Source organism: Trichosurus vulpecula, chromosome 4 (genome assembly GCF_011100635.1).
Source record: "Trichosurus vulpecula isolate mTriVul1 chromosome 4, mTriVul1.pri, whole genome shotgun sequence".
Lineage (NCBI taxonomy): Eukaryota > Metazoa > Chordata > Mammalia > Diprotodontia > Phalangeridae > Trichosurus > Trichosurus vulpecula.
In genome coordinates this window covers 43,489,571-43,509,008 of record NC_050576.1, presented here as the reverse complement: position 1 = coordinate 43,509,008, position 19,438 = coordinate 43,489,571, and the positions used below count along the sequence as shown (strand labels likewise).

The 19,438-nt window shown below is 38.5% G+C and overlaps 1 protein-coding gene across 1 annotated transcript in view; it reads left to right on the top strand.

The window, feature by feature from the left end:
• The window catches only part of CLCA2 (chloride channel accessory 2), a 55,434-nt gene that overhangs the window by 32,887 nt on the left and 3,109 nt on the right, over positions 1–19,438 (top strand). The window contains exons 9-13 of the mRNA XM_036756016.1: positions 1,297–1,403; positions 2,535–2,759; positions 7,501–7,771; positions 9,605–9,775; positions 11,889–12,125. Of these exons, the coding sequence (XP_036611911.1) occupies positions 1,297–1,403; positions 2,535–2,759; positions 7,501–7,771; positions 9,605–9,775; positions 11,889–12,125 (1,011 nt within the window). The remainder of the gene's footprint in view (positions 1–1,296; positions 1,404–2,534; positions 2,760–7,500; positions 7,772–9,604; positions 9,776–11,888; positions 12,126–19,438) is intronic.

The following is a 19,438-nucleotide window of genomic DNA, read 5'->3' as shown; positions in this document are numbered from 1 at the left end:
TATGTCTATTTCTGTTTTTATCACTGGCTGTTCAGGTTCATTTTTACCAGATGACCTCTGAGTTCCCTGGCAGCTCTTAGATCTTGGGAGTCTGTGATTCTTTTCATGAGGATATTAAGGAAATTAAAGGAAATGATGATGATGATAACTAACATTTACATAGTCCTTACTATGTGCCAGGCACTGTGCTAAGCACTTTACAATTAGTATCCCCATTATACAGATGAGGAAACTGAGGCAAACAAATGGGGAGGGAAGCCTTGGACCTACAGTACCTTCTGACCTATCTTTTCTGCAGTAGATAAAGTGATTTTATCTTCAGGACAGCTTTAAATAAAATGCACTTTCAAGGTACAGGAGTGGGCCCTCTGTGGTATCTCCCTCACCTATATACTGATTGAACTTTTTCTAACAGGAGATTTCATATGTGTGTATACATAAATATAGATATAGGCACGTGCACATTTATTTGTGTGTGAATATGTGACTGAATATATGTTTGCTATATGTATAGTATATGTGTATGTAGTATAGTGCATGTATATGGTATATATGTAAGTATCATATACATAGGGAATTTATATGTACACAAACATATATGTATACATATACATTATATGTACACATATACATATGTATATATATACATACACACAGACATACATGTGTAAGAGTACAGAGACACAAGAGAGAAAACACATTTCTGAATGAGTTTCTATCAAAGTGTTGACTATATGGCCATAAGATTGATTCTGACTTTGTTAGGAGGCACAACATTTCTGGGTTGGATAAAGATGAGAAGATAATGATTGGCACTGATGAAGGAAAATGATGAGACACCAAAGATTTACCAACTTGATAATTTTGCCTGAGGCCAGGTATTTAGCATCTGCCCAACTAAGAGATTACTCTGCCATCTTATCTGCCCCCCACATGCCCCTTAGCAGAAGTGAGGCTCTACTACGAGTCATTTGGTGGGGGGAATGGAATGAATTGTTCAGATTGAATGGTTGTACCATGCTCAAATCTCATAACTCATTCCTTAGTTTCCAGCTTCCTTTTAGCACTGTAGACCCCAGCCATGTGAATTCTTCCACGGTTATAGTAGGAAAAAAATCACCTGGAATTGCTTAACACCATCCTCAGATATGTGTGTGCAAGATAGTGTCAAAGCAAGTTAAAATGGGCCTTGCCCTTAAGGAATATCACACTCTTCAATGAGCAAAGGTTACAGGTGAAAGGTTAAATTTTTTTGAATGTGAATATTTGAATTAATACTGAAATCATCTGTTTCAGGAGGGTTGAAGTTCTTTGCATCAGACAGAGCAAGTTCCAATGGTCTGATTGACGCTTTTAGTAGAATTTCATCAGGCACTGGAGACATCTTTCGCCAACCTGTCCAGGTCAGTATTTCCTCATCATGAGAATTTCCTAGTGATGTGATGCCATACTTCATAGTAACCAGGGGTGATTATCACACCAATAGCAAAGCTAGTTCATCTCCTTGGCAGCTAAGCTCACCATTATCTGAAGACCTTCAATAGCCTCCATTCAATACACATTTATTGAGCTCTTGCCAGCAGTAGGTGCTGAGGGTGGTACAAAGTTTAAAGAAGACAACATTCACTTCCTCTAAGAATTCTACAGTCCAGTGGAGGGATAAGACGCTGACAAATCTATAATGCACAGAATTGCACGATAGCTACAGTGCACAATATTACATAATAAGTACATTAGTGAGCCACAAAAGAAAGGGTCAAGTGAGGTATGAGTGGAAATGTCTTTGTCATCAGGGAAGGCTTCCTGGAAGAGGTAGTGTTTGAGATGAGCTTTGAAATAAACTGATCAACAGGCCTAGAGAAAGGAGAGTGTTCCAGAGCCAAGGAATGGAGGAACCCTATTGATATTGTTGAGAGTTCAGCAAGGTGCCTGGGGCCCAGCTCCAGATTGCCCAGGAATATCGTTGGGGATGAGTAGGCATCCTCCCTGACGCTTCTTATGGGCCATCATCCCCATCTAATCAGTTGTAACTGTTCCTTCTCCCTCATCGGGGCCTGGGACCTTCACTGAGAGACTCATTGATGGGACAACTGGCCCATAGAGTCCTCCTCCCCGTTGCTTTCTTGTCCCCTGCCTGAAATCCTTCTGGGTAATCAGGGGCTTGACCTTGATTATCCTTGCGGGTAGGGATCACGTTTTGCCTTTCTTTGTATCCCCAGTGCTTAGCACGCTGTAGGAGCTTAGCAGAAAGCTAACTGATTGACTAGTCCCTCTCTGTTATTCTTTATGAATGTAAACAGTCAGTAAATTAACAGTAGCTTATGATACTCCACAGCAAACCACCTCAGGTCACCCTCAAAGCAAGCTTTTTCCAATAAGTTACTCACATAAACCAGGTTGAACTTCTTCTGTCTACTTCACAATGTCACTTGGTCTCCATCATCACACTTTCACTGGCTACACTGGCAAGAAGAAGATAGGAATATGCCCAGGTCTGTGGTTTTTAACTACCTCGGTGTTTTCTTCTTCAACAGCTTGACAGCACTGGTGAAATTGTTGACATTCATCAGCACGTTAGTAGGACAGTGACTGTTGATGGAGGCCTGGGAAAGGATACTGTCTTTTTAGTCACATGGCAGACCAGCGGGCCTCCTGACATAGTCCTCCAGGACCCTAGTGGGAAAAAGTACTTCACAGAGGATTTTAACACCAATCCAGGGTTGAGGAGCTCTTATCTTCGGATTCCAGAGACAGCAAAGGTAATATTATCATTAGGCTGAGCCTGGTCACTGATCATTGTCTTTGTCAAAGTGCCTGGCACTTTGTCCTACACACAAACATACCTAACATATTATATTTTATGTATTATATTATAAATACTTGTTGGATTGGATTGGATTGAATGATCTAATTGATACTGCGGACCGAATGATTAATTTGAGCGCGTTAACAGAGAGGTAATGGACTCAGAATGCAGAATGAGGTGTATGTTTTTGGATATGGCCAATGTGGCACTTTGTTTTGTTTGACTAGCATATCTGTTACAAGAATTTTGTTTTTTCTTTTTCTAGTGGAGAGAGGTCAGGTAAGAGGGAAAGGGGAAAAATGCTTGTTAGTTTTGCAAGAAAATATAATTTATTTTTTTAAAAAGATATCAAAGTTATTTATGGTATGAACTTTAAAAGAAATTTCCATAGTGTGGTTGAAATTTGACTCAATTTCACAAATATTTTAAAGTGCTTACTAAGGGAAAGAATCTGGATTGTGAATCAGAAAATCTGTGTTCGAGTCAGTTTCTGCACTTATTAGTTGTGTGATCTTATGGAAATCATTTAATCTCTCCAAGGCTGTTTTCTCCTCTGTGAAATGAGGAAAACAGCAGTTACCTTTCCTGCTTAATAGCTTTGTATTGAAAGTGCTTTGTAAACAGAATTATTTATCACCATCATCATCATCATCACTATTTCATTCTCTTTTTCAGTGGGCCTGAAACAAGTGACTCTCCTGCTATTATTTTTATGTGTTTATGTTCTGTGGGCTTTTGCACTGCTTTTTTTAGTTGAATAAAAGTCCTAGGCTATAAACTGACCATCTGTAGGCTCACTAAAAAACACCCTCAGTGAAATTCTGTAGAAGCCATGACAATAGGAATGATTTGCCCTTTTTCCTGTTCTCGTTTTATTTTGAACCTCTTGGCCAAGTCCTTATGTTTTGAAAGCTTTTGTTTCCATGTAGATTGGAGATGATGACTATTTGGCATCACAACTTCTATTACAAATGCTTTTCTTTAGTGTTTTTTTTAAATCAATGTTATACCTGGTGATGCGACCAAAAGTTAGGTTAGTGGCAGTGGTCCAGTTTCAGTACAGCTTTTTGGTTGAGTTCCTCAGGACATTTTGAGTTCTGTATTTGTATGTGTACATACATATTTATACATATGAACATATACATATATGGTGTTGTGTATGTAGTCGGTATGTATGTACATATCCGCACATGGGCATGTATACATGCATACATGTATGTGTATATGTGTGGTTTACATATGTATAAACATGCACAAACATATGATTACAGGAGAATATTGCATTTAAATAGTTATGTATATATTTATGTATAGGTATTCCATATTCATACATGTATATAAAATTAACAATTTTAATATTATAGGTGCTGAGGGTGGTACAAAGTTTAAAGAAGACAACATTCACTTCCTCTAAGAATTCTACAGTCCAGTGGAGGGATAAGATGCTGACAAATCTATAATGCACAGAATTGCACAATAGCTACAGTGCACAATATTACGTAATAAGTACATTAATGAGCCACAAAAGTTTTTATATGTATTTTATTTTCTGCATTTAAAAATATTATTCTCAGAAGAGGTCCACAGGTTTCATTGAACACTGCCAAACACTATCACACACACACACACACACACACACACACACACACACACACAGATTAAGAATCTCTAAATAGACCATGAAAGCGGTAATAGATCCTTGAAATGTCTCCCTCTTGTAATATGTCTATATGGTGGTACCGAAGGACAAGAGTATAATCCAGATATGAAATTCTTAAAATCTGAGTTTAATTTGTTCTAATCCTGGATCAGCCATTAGCTTTGGGAATGCAGACAAGGTACCCATCCTCCATGGACTAACTACTTTTCCCTTTATAGGCAGACATATTGTGTTAGATGATCTCAAAGGTCTATCTTAGGTCTAGAATTTTCTGGGCCTATTACTCTAAGTGACGGTATGGGACACACTGCCCTGGGACACAATTCTTTTATAACAATGGGAAAATACCTGTTGAGGAAATGGGAACACCAGCTGCATAAACTAGTTTAGAAAGGCAGTAAAAAAAGAAAAAGGTTCGGTGGTTTATCTCTTACCCCTGGTTCAAAGTTGAATTACTTGACATGTACTTTGAGATTTTATCATACAGCCTGAAACTCCCAGTGTAAACCTGTGAGCTCAATCTTCCTGTTAATTATCAGTGATTGTATTCTGCCCACAACTGATTAGATTGTGGGGAAATTGGATATGGGGGAAGTTTTGCAGCAGAAGAAAAGTAAACCTATGAGGATTCCAAACAACAAATTAAAAATGGGATGAAAAACTAAGAAAGGTCTTCCCACAATTGACTTACTTTGTGTGGTTCTAATTTACTCTGATCTGGTAATGTAAGATCTAGAGCTTTTCCAGCTCTAGATCTAGGATTTAAATCCTAGATTTCGATCTCAAGGGATGTTTTGAGAAGTCCCAGAATAAAATTGCCTGCAAAAAATAAAAAAACAAGAGAAAAAGGTTTATGGAACATGTGGCTCTGGGAAATAGGGATCAGAGGTTTGGGAGGAAGTTGGAGATTTAGACTCCATACAAAGAAGCCTCCTAACAAGCAGAGCTGGAGAATGAGCTGCCTTGGAGAGAGGTCTTCAAGTGGATGAAGGATGACCATGTTGGCAGACGGTGTAGAGGGGAGTCTTGGTGAGGTGTAGGTTAGAATAGATGGCCCTGGAGCCCCCTTTGAACTCTGGCATTCTCTGATTCTGGGATCCCAGCAAATGCTAACATTTCCCCCTAAATTGTTTCATCATGCATGAATATAAAGAAAAAGAATTTCCCTGAGTTCTTTATGTTGTCACAAACCACTGCAGATTAGAAATCATAAAGCTAGGCTTCTAGTCCCAGCTGAACCACTAATTAACTAGCTGAGAAAACAGCATGTCCCTTAACCTCTATGGGCCCCTTTCTCTTCGTCTAGCAAGTATTAAGGCGGTGCAATGGCTAAAGCCCAGGGTCTGCTGTCAGGAATACCTGAGTTTAAATCCAGCCTCAGATACTAACTGTGTGATCCTGGGCAAGGCACTTAACCTCTGCTTGCCTCAGTTCCCTCAACTGTAAAATGAGGATAATAATAGCACCTCCCTCCCAGGGTTGTTGTGAGGATCAAATGAGAAGATATATTTAAAGCACTTAGCTTAATGCTTGTTCTCTCCCCCCCCACCCTTATCTGTAACATGAAACCTGAATATTACTAGCTATAGGAGTCCATGATCGTATAGCTTTTCCGATTTTATTCTTTTTATGTGACTAGACTGTACTTTTCATGTTTCTGTGACAAGTCCAGCTTAGGAAATGGTAATAAAAGTAGAAAATGATATAGCTTAAGCTATTTGGGATCTGGGACTTCTTCAACACTGGGAAATCCTGGCGTGGAATCTCCTTGCATCAATGGAGATCTGCAACTCATGTGTAACATTGTTTTAAAATTTTTTTAATTAACAAAAATCCATGCCCCCCTGCCATGGTGGGTAAATAAGAAAAAAGAAAGAAAAACAAAGCCTTTATAAGGAAATATGCATAATCAAGCAAAAAAAATCATTCTCACATTAATTATGTCCAAAAAAAATGTATGGTCTCATTCTGGATGTCGAGAGGTGGACAGCATGCTTCAGTATTGGTTCTCTAGAATCATGCTTGGTCATTGAATGCAATTTATTGTTTTAAAGAGTCCTGTGGGTATTGAGAAGTTAAGTGACTTTCCCTTGGTCACATGGCTAGTGTATCAGAGTTAGGACTTGAATTCAAAACGTCCTGGTTCTAAGATTGGCCTCTTACCTACCTTACCATTCCACCTGCCACCTCATCCCCTTCTAATTATCTAGAGTAACCAAAACCTCAGAAGTTCCTGAGTTCCACTTGTGGCCTTACGAGACTCTTCCCCCAAGCAGTCTAGACACGTAAAGAAAATTGGAGAATTGAATAATTTTCTAGATAACCAACTATCTATATTAGACAATAAACTCTATAGAGTCTAAGTATTATCTAAACTTGTCTTCTTCCCCAAAGCTTGGTATAATACTCTGCCCACAGAAGTCACCTAATACATGTTTATGAAATTGTATTCTAGTCACTTAGTAAGTGTTTGTTGAGTGAATGATTTTAATCAGCCATTCAAGATCAAAAATTGAAATTTCCTCCCCAACTCCACTCAGTGTTGCTATTGGGGGTGGGGACTGTTTTACTGGGATTTCCAATGCGTAGAAACTGCATAGAAGAATGTTGGAGTATACATACTTCTATTCATTCATTCATTCAGTCAACATTTGTCAATTTTATTTCATTCAGTTTTTTCAGTTATGGCAAAAGCATGGAACAGGTTATTTCACATTTGTGAAGTGCTTTGGACTTGGAGACTATTATAAAGGAAATCATTATCTGCAAGAAACATAAATGAATGAGGAACACTTTCAAAACAAATATTGGGTGCAGTTGCTTATGGACTAGACTCAAAAATAAGAAGGTGAATTATGCTATGCTCACCATGGAAACATTTAATCTGGTAATTCTTTAACAGGAATTATTTAGAAAAATCTTTGCTGGCACATTTTTGGTCCTCAAACCTTTAGGCAGGTGCTATATTTGTGCTTTAAGGATAAAGACAAGGTTTTGTTGTGGTTTTCAAAGCCACCCTCTCTTTGTGTTTCAGACTGGCTACTGGATTTTCTGGCTGAATAACACTCACAGCTCTCCACAAGCCCTCAGAATGGCAGTGAGCTCTCGGGCCTCAGATGATGGTGTGCCACCAGTGACTGTGACAGCCCATGTGAATAAAGATGGAGTCCATTTCCCACACTCTGTGATCATTTATGCAGATGTGAAACAGGGGTTTTATCCTATTCTTGAAGCTAATGTGACTGCTGTTATTGAGCCAGAAATGGGAGAGCCTGTAAGGTTGGAACTGTTTGATGATGGGGCAGGTAACAAAGAAATGTCACAATATATTTCATGTTTTTCAAACGGTTCTCTTAGTGAATCAATCCATTAGATCCTAAGGAACCTTGAGAGCAGAAACTGTTTTGCTTCTTTTTGTATCCCCAGTGATTAAGCATACTAGGCACTTAATAAATACTCATTGATTTATTGAGTTGAATCAACTAGCATTTATTAAATGCTTACTATGTCCCAGGCACTATTCTAGACAGTGGGGATAAAATTCAAAGACTGAAACAATCCATGCTCTCAAGGAGCTTACATTATTATATGAATGAGTGAGGTATGAGGTCAAGTTCAATTCAGATCATTTGTAATACTCCCCTGTGTAAATTGTGTTATCTTATTTAATATTCCTGAGCTATCAAGTCCTCATTTACACAATAAATACCTACAGACCAAATTTACACAAGGGAAACAGACTGTGGATTGGAAGTAGGAGGCGGTCCAGGACTCCAATTTATCTATTTGTACATGGGGAGTGGGGTGACAGAATGAGCTGGTTTAGTCCTCCTTTCTCAATAATCCAGATTTCAGCTTCTCCATTAGCCATCTGGATAATTTTGGCACCTACAACTGTCACTATACTAGGTTACACAGGATTATCTGGGCTGAGAGAAGGTTCCTGCAGAGCTAAGGGTCAGAGGCTGTCTCACTTGGCTTACACTACTTGTATATACCTCCGTACTCCCCATCAAGACACTCTTTCCATCAGTGCTGATCACTACCCCTCAGTGGTAGAGTGGTTGACCTTCAGAAGTTGCTATGGCTTCAAAGTCATGATCCTACAGCTAACCTGGTCCTGAGACTCCCTGAACTTAGCCTGATCCTCCAAGAACAGATTCACACCTACCATTTAAGTGACCTCGTACAAAACCAACTCCAAGACCACTAGACCCAATTGCCTTTTGGGGAACAAGCCATCCACACCAAACACACTCTGATTCAATGCAACAAACATTTTTAAACACCTGCAAATTTCAAAGCTCTATGCTAAACATCAAAGATATAAATATAATTGAAAAATAGCATCTTCCCTAAGAGAACTTATAATCTACTGAAATAACTCCCCCAAAGAATCAGGTTTGCAAAGCAAAACAAATTAATTCACCAAAATTGTGATAACCCAGAAACCATGGGAGTCACAACAGCCTTGGACGATTTTTCCAGTTGTTTCTATTTGTTCCTTTTTTGTCTTTCCTTCCCCTGCTCCTTCTCCCTCTCTACTCCCCAATCCCCCATCCTCCCCCCCAACCCACCTCATCACTGTTTGCAGTTTTTTCCAGAATATATTGTTCAAAATCTGCATATCACTTCTTCCTCTTAGAGGCAGCTAGGCAGTGTAGTGGATAGAGTGCTGGGTCTGGAAGACTAGAGTTCAAATCCAGCCTCAGACACTTACCAGCTCTGTGACTACGGGCAAGTCATAAAACCTCTAATAAATGCTTGTTACCTTAAGTGCTTTTCAAACCTTAAAGTACTATGTAAATGCTCCATCATCATCATCATCATCATCTTCTTGTTCTTCTTGTTCTTCTTGTTCTTGTTCTTCTTCTTCTTCTTCCTCTTCTTCTTCCTCTTCTTTTTATTATTATTATCTATTACCTACTACCTAGAGCCTAGCAGGCCGACTTTTTTTTAACTTGGTCATTGAATCATCAAGGAGAGGACAAAACTCTACTCAACATAAACTCAATATACTTCATACACTGATATAACAGCCCTGTCTATGCGCCTTGTGATAGCTCTGATGTCACAAATCATTAGCAATGACTTTTGGCAATATGTCATAGTCCTAATTCTGATTTCTTTCTGTGCAGGTGCTGATATTATAAAAAATGATGGTATCTACTCGCGGTATTTTTTTTCCTTTACTGTAAATGGTAGATACAGCTTGAAAGTCCATGTCTATCAAGAGAACCACATTAGGAGACTGCCTAACTCTATTCCAGGGAGCCACGCAATGTATGTTCCAGGTTACATAGTAAACGGTAAGAAATTCAGTGCTCAGAGTCATGCTCATAGGGATGGGATGCCTTGAGAGGTAACAGGTTCCCCCGCCCTAGAGGTCTTTACTCAAAAGGTAGGGGACCACATGTCAGAAATATTATAGAAAGGGATTCTTTTTCAAATTCTAATCGGACTTGATAGATGATTCTATGAAACAATGCTGTCATTTGAGTGGCATTTTGTCATATCTGTGTGTGAGCATCATGTTTGTGAGAAGTTTGAGGTTTCAAAGCAGACCAAAACCTTGGGATATTGAATTCAAGCAAGATGTCTTGAATACCTCCAGCATCTCTCAATTTCTTTGGTAATGGGAAACAGGAAGAGGATATGGACCAATTCCTTCTCTCATTCCCAAACCTCAATTTTATCATCAGTTTTGACTGCCTCCTCAATGAAAATTCTAGATGAATAGCTAAGCAAATGTGAAAGTATTGTTGACCAGGGAGAAAGCAGAACATGGTCACTTAAAAAGGAGCTCTCATTAAAGTGGCCCATAATGGTTTGAGAGGCATCGTGGAACAGTGGATAGAATGCTGGCTTCGGAATCAGGATGACCCATGCTCAGGTTCCCGACTCTGACACATACTGGCTCTTTGAAGTTGGGGGACAACTCACTGAATCTCTCTGTTGCTCTGGACAGTTATCTAGGACTAGAAGTTGGAGAAAGGGCTCCAACCTGCTTTAGTAAAGGAAATTTAATCATCTGGGGGTTCTCTTTTTCCAATGGCATACCAGATCCAGTTTCTGTCCCAATTGTACATATTATAATTATCTGGATTTGTGTGCTAGGCTATCAGCTTCCCAAGTGCAAGGAACTGTGTTTATCTAAATTTGGCATGTCCTACACTGCAGGGCCCAGGACACTGCCCACAGCAGGCCCTGATAAAGTTTGTTGAATGAATATTTTTAAATGAACAAATATGCCACAAACCATAAAGTCAGTCTCTAGATAAAGAATTTGTACAGTTCACAAGATCACATTCTTGTTCTATGTTCTTTCCTTCAAGGAAAAGCACTGTGACAGCACAAAAAATACATTTTAAAACATCATCATCATCATTGTTCCTAGTTAGAAATATAGGTTAATTGGGGCTGTGCTAGAGCCAGCTAGAAGCAGCTCAAGAACTGATTGTTAAAATTTCAGCGTGAGCTTTTATTTACACCTTGGAAAGTGGTGGCACATGCTAAAATCAGGGCTTGATTTATTGTTTTGTTGGTTATCTAGACTAAGTGATGGACAAAATGCAGATTCAACATAAAAGGATGTTGTGAGCATGTTTTTCCCCTGGAGAGCTGGTTGTTAAACTTACCAGCACATTCCTGTTTAAGGTACACAGAAAAAAATAGTTTTAGTTTGCATTCTTGTGTAATAATTTAAAACAATTTAAACAGGTGGATTTGCATCATTTAATAAAAGAATTCAGGTGCATTGGGTTCTGCTCAGAAGATTGGAATCTCTCTCTCTCTCTCTCTCTCTCTCTCTCTCTGCATATATATGTATGTATGAATGTATATATATATATATATATATATATACGCAAACACACATACATATATAATATGCAATATTAATGTCTTCTTGCAAATATGTGTTGTTCTGCAGTCATGTCCAATTCTTTGTGATTCCATTTGGGGTTTTCTTGGGAAAAATACTGGAGTGGCTTGCCATTTCCTTCTCCAGCTCATTTTACAGATGAGGAAACTGAGGCAAACAGGTTAAGTGACTTGCTCAGGGTCACAAGCTAGTAAGTATTTGAGGGCAAATTTGAACTCAGGTCTTCCTGACTCCAGGCCTGGCACTCTATCTAGCACACCACCTACCCAACCCTTAACTTCAAGTTATTTAGATAAATGCACTTGGGTTCCAAGCAATAATTTAAGATAGATGATCTCTGCAATTATTGAATTTCATATTAGGTGAAAAGACTAGCATAAATACTAACAAAAAATTTTAAAAATAACACTAGCAAGAAATAATTGAGAAGATAATGGTCCAATTCAATCTGCAGACGCAAAGAAATCATTGAGTCTTTCTAATTCTATAATGACATTTTCTTTTAATAGAAACTGTCTGATCTGGTTTTGCCACCCCAGGTAACATTCAGATGAACGCTCCAAAGAAGTCTACAGGTGATGGTGACATTCAAGTGCAAAAATGGGGCTTCAACAGAACAACCTCAGGAGGCTCCTTTTCAGTCCTGGATGCCCCAACAGGTCCCTATTTGGATGTGTTCCCTCCCTGTAGAATCATTAACCTAGAAGCCATAAGAAAAGAAGAAGAGATTATTTTATCCTGGACAGCTCCTGGAGATGATTTTGATCAAGGCCAAGGTACATGTTAAGTCCCCTACTTGTTTCTCTGAAATGGCATTTCTGTGACTAAATCCACCGTTGTTCGGCTAAAAAAAATAGCTTTGTGAATTGGAATTTTCATAATATGCTCACTTCATTTGGTTGTTGTATAGGGAGCTGAGCTTTAGAGATCTCTGATCTACAATTCTGTCATTAGCCTCTTAGGTCCAGAAACTGAGAGACAGATTGCTATGTGCATGCATACGTACATAGTTCATGCATATGTAGGTGCACAAATAGATATATTGATAGATACATACATAGATAGGAAGGTAGATGAGAGAAAACAAAAATAGATAACATTCAATTTCTATAGCGCTTATTATGTACCAGGCACTGTGCTAAGGATATTATAATTATTGAAGAGATAGGGAGACAGACAGATGGATAGACAGACAGACAGACAGACGGCCAGACAGATAGATAGATAGATGTAGATAGATAGATAGATAGATAGATAGATAGATAGATAGATAGATAGATAGAGATAGAACATAGCAGCTAAATAGAACATTTATTAAGCATTTCCTAGCTTCTAGGAACTGTGCTAAGCACTTAGGATAAAAATGCAAAGAGATAAGACATGAAGACCAAGAACTTACATTCCAATGGGAAAAGGCAATAGTAGGAAGGCAGTAGTCGTTCTGTTAGGAAGTAGCCTGGAGCCTTGGTTCCTGAGAATCAAATCAACAAATATTTGTTAAGCACCTACTGTATGCCGGATACTCTGCTACATAGTGGGGATACAAAGACAAAAGTGAAAAAGTCCCTGTCTTCAAGAAGCTGATATTCTAATGGGGAAGACACATATATGTAAATGGACATGTACACTATACACACAATACAGATCCAAGGTAATCTTGGGGAATTGTGGAAAGGCCCTAGTAGCTGAGAGGGACCAGGCTAGGCCTCATGCAGAAGGTGAGATCTGAGCTGCTTTGAAGGAAACCAGGGATTCCAGGAGGCAGAGGTGAGGAAAGAGAGCATTCCAGGCACAGGGGGACAGCCTGGGCAATGCCATGGAGACAGGAGATGAAGAATCTGTGAGAAACAGCAAGAAGGTCAAGTAGGGGAATAATGTGTAATAAGACCAAAAAGGTAGGATGGGGCCGAATAATGAAGAGCTTGAAATGCCAAATAGAGGATTTTGTATTTGATTTTAGAAATAAAAGGAAGCCAGTGGAGTTTATTGAGTTGTTGGCAAGCCATGACTAGTTTCCCAAATCAAGGAACTCTTCCTTATGACCTATGCTTGGACCAATACTAATAAATTTTTCTTCTCTTCCTGCCCTCACACCCACTCACTCTCTTTTTCCTTGATTCCGTGTTGACCTCGAAGTCTTCCATTTAGTATATCAACTCTTCCTCATTGCACCATATTTCTCAATGCCTTTGTGACTCAATCCCCCAGTCTCTTTTCTTTTCTTTTTTTCCTTCCTTGCAGTAATGAATGTTCAATGAAGGACTATGTTAAAACTAATTAGAAGTTTATACTTCCCTTGCTAGGGGGAAATTTGTTTAAATATCCTTCCAGATTGCCTACCGCTGTCTTCAGCCTTTTAAGAAAAAAACTGGGACCAGACCTATGGGTTCCTTGCTATGGAGTGCTGCCAGTGAGTAGATTCCCCCTGCCACTATAGATGAGCACCTCTTTTACAACTTGTAGTCTTACAGCCTTAGCTGAAAGGTTGAGCAAAATGCTTAGGATCACAAAACCTAGTATATCTCAGGCGGAGAATTTGACCTTGGTCTTCTTGACTTCAAAACTGGTTCTCTTATCTTCCACATCAGCAATTTTCAAACTTTTTGGTCTCAGGACCCCTTTACCCTCTTAAAATTGTTGAGGACCTCAGAGGGGTTTTCTTTGTGTGTGATTGATAGATATTTACCATATTAGAAATTAAAACATGGTATTATTATGAAAATAGTTTTGACCTTACAGATCTCCTAAAAGAGTTTTGAGGTCCCTGAGATGTCCCTAGACAACACCTGGAGAACTACTATTCTACACTATGCTCCCTCTCATCTTCAATTCATATTACCACATTAAAAGAGAAGAAATAAGGTAGATTCATGGTACAATGGGAAATTTAATAGAAAGGAATAAAGGAATAATTTTCCAGAGATGGAGCCTTATAGTTGTCATTAGTACTAGTCAATAAGAGACTGCATCCCAAAACATCGCTTGGTGAGATGGATGACTAAAGAGATAGATTAGTTTATTCAATGTCATAGATATTGAAGTGTGATAAAGGCAGGTCATATAACAGTCATAGAAGCTGGTAACATAATAGTCCACCAAGGTCAGGCATGTTTAGTTTGATGATTTACTAGAGATGAGAATGGTCATTTAGACAAGGGCAACCTAGAAAGATTTTGAAGATAGTGTCACTATCTGGTAAACAAGAACCCATTTGCCTTCAAACATCCACAAGGAAAAAAGTTCAAAGTGAGCCCTAAATTGCTTTCAAGGGGAGTGGCATTTATGGCAACCCTGGGTTGACTCTGTAGGCCTCCCAAAGGGCTAAAGTGAGCTTCTCCTGCCCCCTATTTGGCAAAAGTCATATATTTCTCTTTCCCCCACTGGATGAGCCAATTCAGTGGTGAACAGACCTAACTCGATAACAAGTACAAAAACACACAAGTTTTTTTAACTACCTTTAATGTTGATGAATTAGGGTGTTGGCTGTTCACATGCAGCTTCTTATCCAGATCATGGGGGAGTATTTCTTTGGCATTACAATCATAGAAAATTTGACTTAAAAAACCCACTATTAAAATGAATGAAAATTTTACATATCAAAAAATCCCTGGGTTGGAAGAGACCTCAGTGGCCACTTAATAGAATCTGTAGCTGAAGGATGTCCTTTACAACATGCCCATGAAGTGATCACCCAGCCTTTTCTTGAAGACCTCCAGGGCAAGCCCCCACCAGAGGCAGCCATTCTACTTTCAGAAAGTTAGCATTGCTGGGAAATTTGTCTTTAACCTCAATCTAGTTCTTTTTAACTTCCAACCATGGCCCCTCATTTGGCTCTCTGGGACCAAATAGGACAAGTTTAATCCGTCAACAACACTTCAAATACTTAAAGATATCTATCATACTCTTGCTAAATCTTCTCTTCCCCAGCTTAGTAAGACATTCAACTGATCCTCATAAAACATGGCTTCAATGTCCTTCACCATCCTGGCCTCCCCATTGTCTGTCCTAAAGTGTGGTTTCCATAAGTGACCACAATAGTCGATATATGACCAGGGCAGATTTCAGCAGGATTATTACCTCCCTGCTCCTGGACACTCTTCCTCCCTTAAAGCAGCTTAATATTTCAGTGGGTTTCTGGGCCGATTTGCCACACTATCGACTCCTCTTGACCTGGAAGTCCACTAAAGTCAAATGCCTTAGAAATGCTAAAGGTCAAAAAAAGAAAAGAAAAACTAAAGGCCTTCTTTTCACCCAATCCTTCTGTACCTATATTCCCTGGAAAAGACCTCTAAGTACACAGAACAGACTGCCATGTGGATATCCTAGTTAAACTGTAATACCTTCAAGGAAGTGTTTTATAGCTCATTATGAGAACATGTTTCTTTTTGTCTCAACTGTAAAGTTGGAGATGAAAGAGAGAAGCAAATAATTTTTCATAAGGATAGCTTAAGTCAATACCAAACATGACCAGGGTATAAAGTTGACTAATGAAAGTTGCTGGAAACTGGTTCTTTCTAGATTGATGTTTGCACTCTAAAGTGAAGGACAGCTTCATTCTATTTCCTCTTGAAGTAGAAAATGAAAGAAACGATAGGCTGCCTGTCAGGGGTCTCTCAGTCTCTGCCTGAAGATTCCCTCTCCAGGGAAGGAAAACCCACTACCTCCCAAGGAAGAATATTCCATGGAGGGAGAGCGCTAAGCTTTTCTTTACATGAACAGCTAGATAGAGTGCTGGGCCAAGAGTCAGGAAGACCTGAGTGCAAATTGAGCCTCAAACAGTAATAGAATGTTGGGATTTAGAGCGAGAGGTTCTGGATTCAAATCCTGGTTTTGTGATTACCTATTGCCTGTATAAACGTTGGTAATTCATTTAATTTTCTCATTAGTCACATGAGAAGATTGGACTATACCTCTAAAATCCCTTCAAGCTATAAGAATATGATCCTCCTCCTTACCCAGTCTTTTAAAAATAATGTTTTGTTGATTCTTTTTTATATCATTGTCATCTCTACTGGTTGTATGACTCTGGATAACTCAATTACCTTCTGAGTGCATTAGGAAATGCTATATAAGTCTTTAAGAGGCAGAGTATTCATATGCTGATATGCTTTGGAAGGCAGAGTTTCCTCACCTGGAGTATCTTATGCCAATAAATTCACAAGTACAGGCCACAAATGATATTTTTTTCATTTAGTAGTTCTTTAGGGCTTGCAAAAAAACTTTACACATATTATCATATCTGATCTTCACAACAACCCTGTGAGATAAGTGCTATTATTGTCCCATTTTTCAGAGAAGGAAACCGAGGCTCAGACATGTTGAGTGACTTACCCAAGGTCATAGACCTAGCAAGCACCTGAGGCAGAATTTGAATCCAGATCTTCCTGAATCCAAATCCAGAGTTCTGTCTGCAATGCCACAAAGCAAACTTTTTTCATAATGTATGGAAAAATTTATTTGACTAAAACCTAGAAAAAAGGTGATACTATTACATATGGTATGTGTGGTAAAGATCTAAATGAAAAGCGCTGGTTTCATTCAATTTCACATTTCTTTGTGTGTTACTGGGTAGTGTGATGCCTAAGAAATAAGAATCAAGACTAGGATTATATGCTAGAAGCAAGTCATTTTTAATCACAACTGTAAACTTGAGTCTTCATATCTGTTCCACGCTGCTGTGGAATAAGGAATGTTTTTAGCAACAACAAATAGGTACTGTCTATCTGATTCTCTGGATCCAGTTAAATCAGAAGGTTTTTAGTCTTTATTAAGGTGGTCCCAAAAATAAGGATTAAAATCCCTCTGAAATAGAAGGAACAGAGTTTTCCATTTGCCATACCATGGCAATCTAAAATAAAATCAAAACAATTCAAATTTTATTTCTCCTTTAGCAACAGTGAGGTGCATTTAGTCTTGTATTTCTGGCCAGCAGGTTTGTGGACATAGAAGGTGGCATGGGAAAGGTTGGAACCAATGATGTACTAGCATGCTACAACCATTGGGGAGACAGGCTGCCATATTAATTTCCACTGAATTGCTGACTGACTTTGTTACTGATGCTCAGCCACGCAGAATCAGGGAACAGAAAGAACATCATTCCTTATTTGTAGTGAGACTTTCAGTTGCTTTGCAGAAGTCATCTCCTAAATGAGAGACATATTACAGTAGTCCAAATATAGGCTGATCTCCCCTAAAATCTTAAAATGAGATCTCTTTTAAAGGAAAAAAAGTCTAGGTATATTATGAAAGTAACATCAAATGTAGGCCACATTTGTGTTTTTATACACGCCGTCTATATTTAGACCAATACAAAAAGAGAACCTTAAGTATTAATCCAGAAAAAAATCTAGATGTTGTTGATTATCTTTTTTGGCAAAAGAATTAATTTTAATTGTAAAAGCACAGTAGATAATCTCCCTTTATTACAAGTAGATGCTTGAATCAAAAAATTTAAAGGGTTACAATTGAGATCACAAGGATTTTCCCAAAATGAATCTTTATCCTGATTAAAATTCTATGACTCTATGTAATATCCCACTTTCATTAAAACACATTTGAAAGAAAAAAACTGGTGAAAAACATTTATTGAATGCCACTATGTCAGGTATTGAGGATACTAATCTGAAACAAAGATAGTTTCTGCCATCAAGGTGTATACATTTCAAAGAGAAAGAAAACACAAAATATGTAGGAGATTGGTGGATGATTGGGCAGGGAACGGAGTTTTTTTTTCAAAGCTGGAAAGATTCTCTCTGTCTCTGTCTCTCTGTGTGTGTGTGTGTGTGTGTGTGTGTGTGTCTGTCTGTCTGTCTGTCTGTCTGTCTGTCTCTTCCTCTCTGTATACATATGTATATGTATACTTATTTATTTTTACACATACATATACATGCGCACACACACATATTCAGGTAATATCTCAACACGTGAAAAGTTGACACACTTCCAAAGTATGGTAGGTCTTACCCATCCAAGATGAATGAAATGGTATTTAGGGTTAGGGTTAGGGTCTTTTCATTGAGAAAGCTTGAAAGTCCTCTATTTTATTGAAAATCCATATTTTGCCTTGGAGCATTATACTCAGTTTTGCTGGGTAGGTGATTCTTGGTTTTAATCCTCTGGAATATCATATTCCCAGCCCTTCTGTCCCTTAATGTAGAAGCTGCTAGATCTTGTGCTATTCTGATTGTGTTTCCACAGTACTCTAGTTGTTTCTTTCTGGCTGCCTGCAGTATTTTCTCTTGACCTGGAAACTCTGGAATTTGGTGACAATATTCCTAGGAGTTTTCTTTTTGGGATCTTTTTTCAAGAGGCAATCCGTATATTCTTTCAATTTCTATTTTACCCTCTGGTTCTAGCATATCAGGGAAGTTTTCCTTGATAATTTCTTGAAAGATGATGTCTAGGCTCTTTTGTGATCATGGCTTTCAGGTAGTCCAATAATTTTTTAAATTATCTCTCCTGGATCTGTTCTCCAGGTCAGTGGTTTTCCCCAATGAGATATTTCACATTGTCTTCCATTTTTTCATTCCTTTGATTCTGTTTTATAATATCTTGATTTCTCATAAAGTCACTAGCTTCCTCTTGCTCCAATCTAATTTTTAAGGTGGTATTTTCTTCATTGGTCTTTTGGACCTCCTTTTCCATTTGGCTAATTCTGCGTTTCAAGGCATTCTTCTCCTCATTGACTTTTTGGAGCTCTTTTGACATTTGGGTTAGTCTATTCTTTAAGGTGTTATTTTCTTGAGTATTTTGGGGGTCTCCTTTAGCAAGTCATTGACTTGTTTTTCGTGGTTTTCTTACATCACTCTCATTTCTTATCCCAGTTTTTCCTCTACTTCTTTTACTTGCTTTTCCAAATCCTTTTTGAGCTCTTCCATGGCCTGAGACCAATTCATATTTTTCTTGGAGGCTTTTGCTGTAGGCTCTTTGACTTTGTTGACTTCCTCTGGCTGTATGTTTTGATCTTCTTTGTCACCAAAAGAGGAATCTAGAGTTTGAATTTGAGTCTGAGTTTGAGCCTGAGTTTGTTTTCACTGCCTGTTCGTGTTCCCAGCCAACTACTTGACCCTTGAGCTTTTTGTCAGTGTAT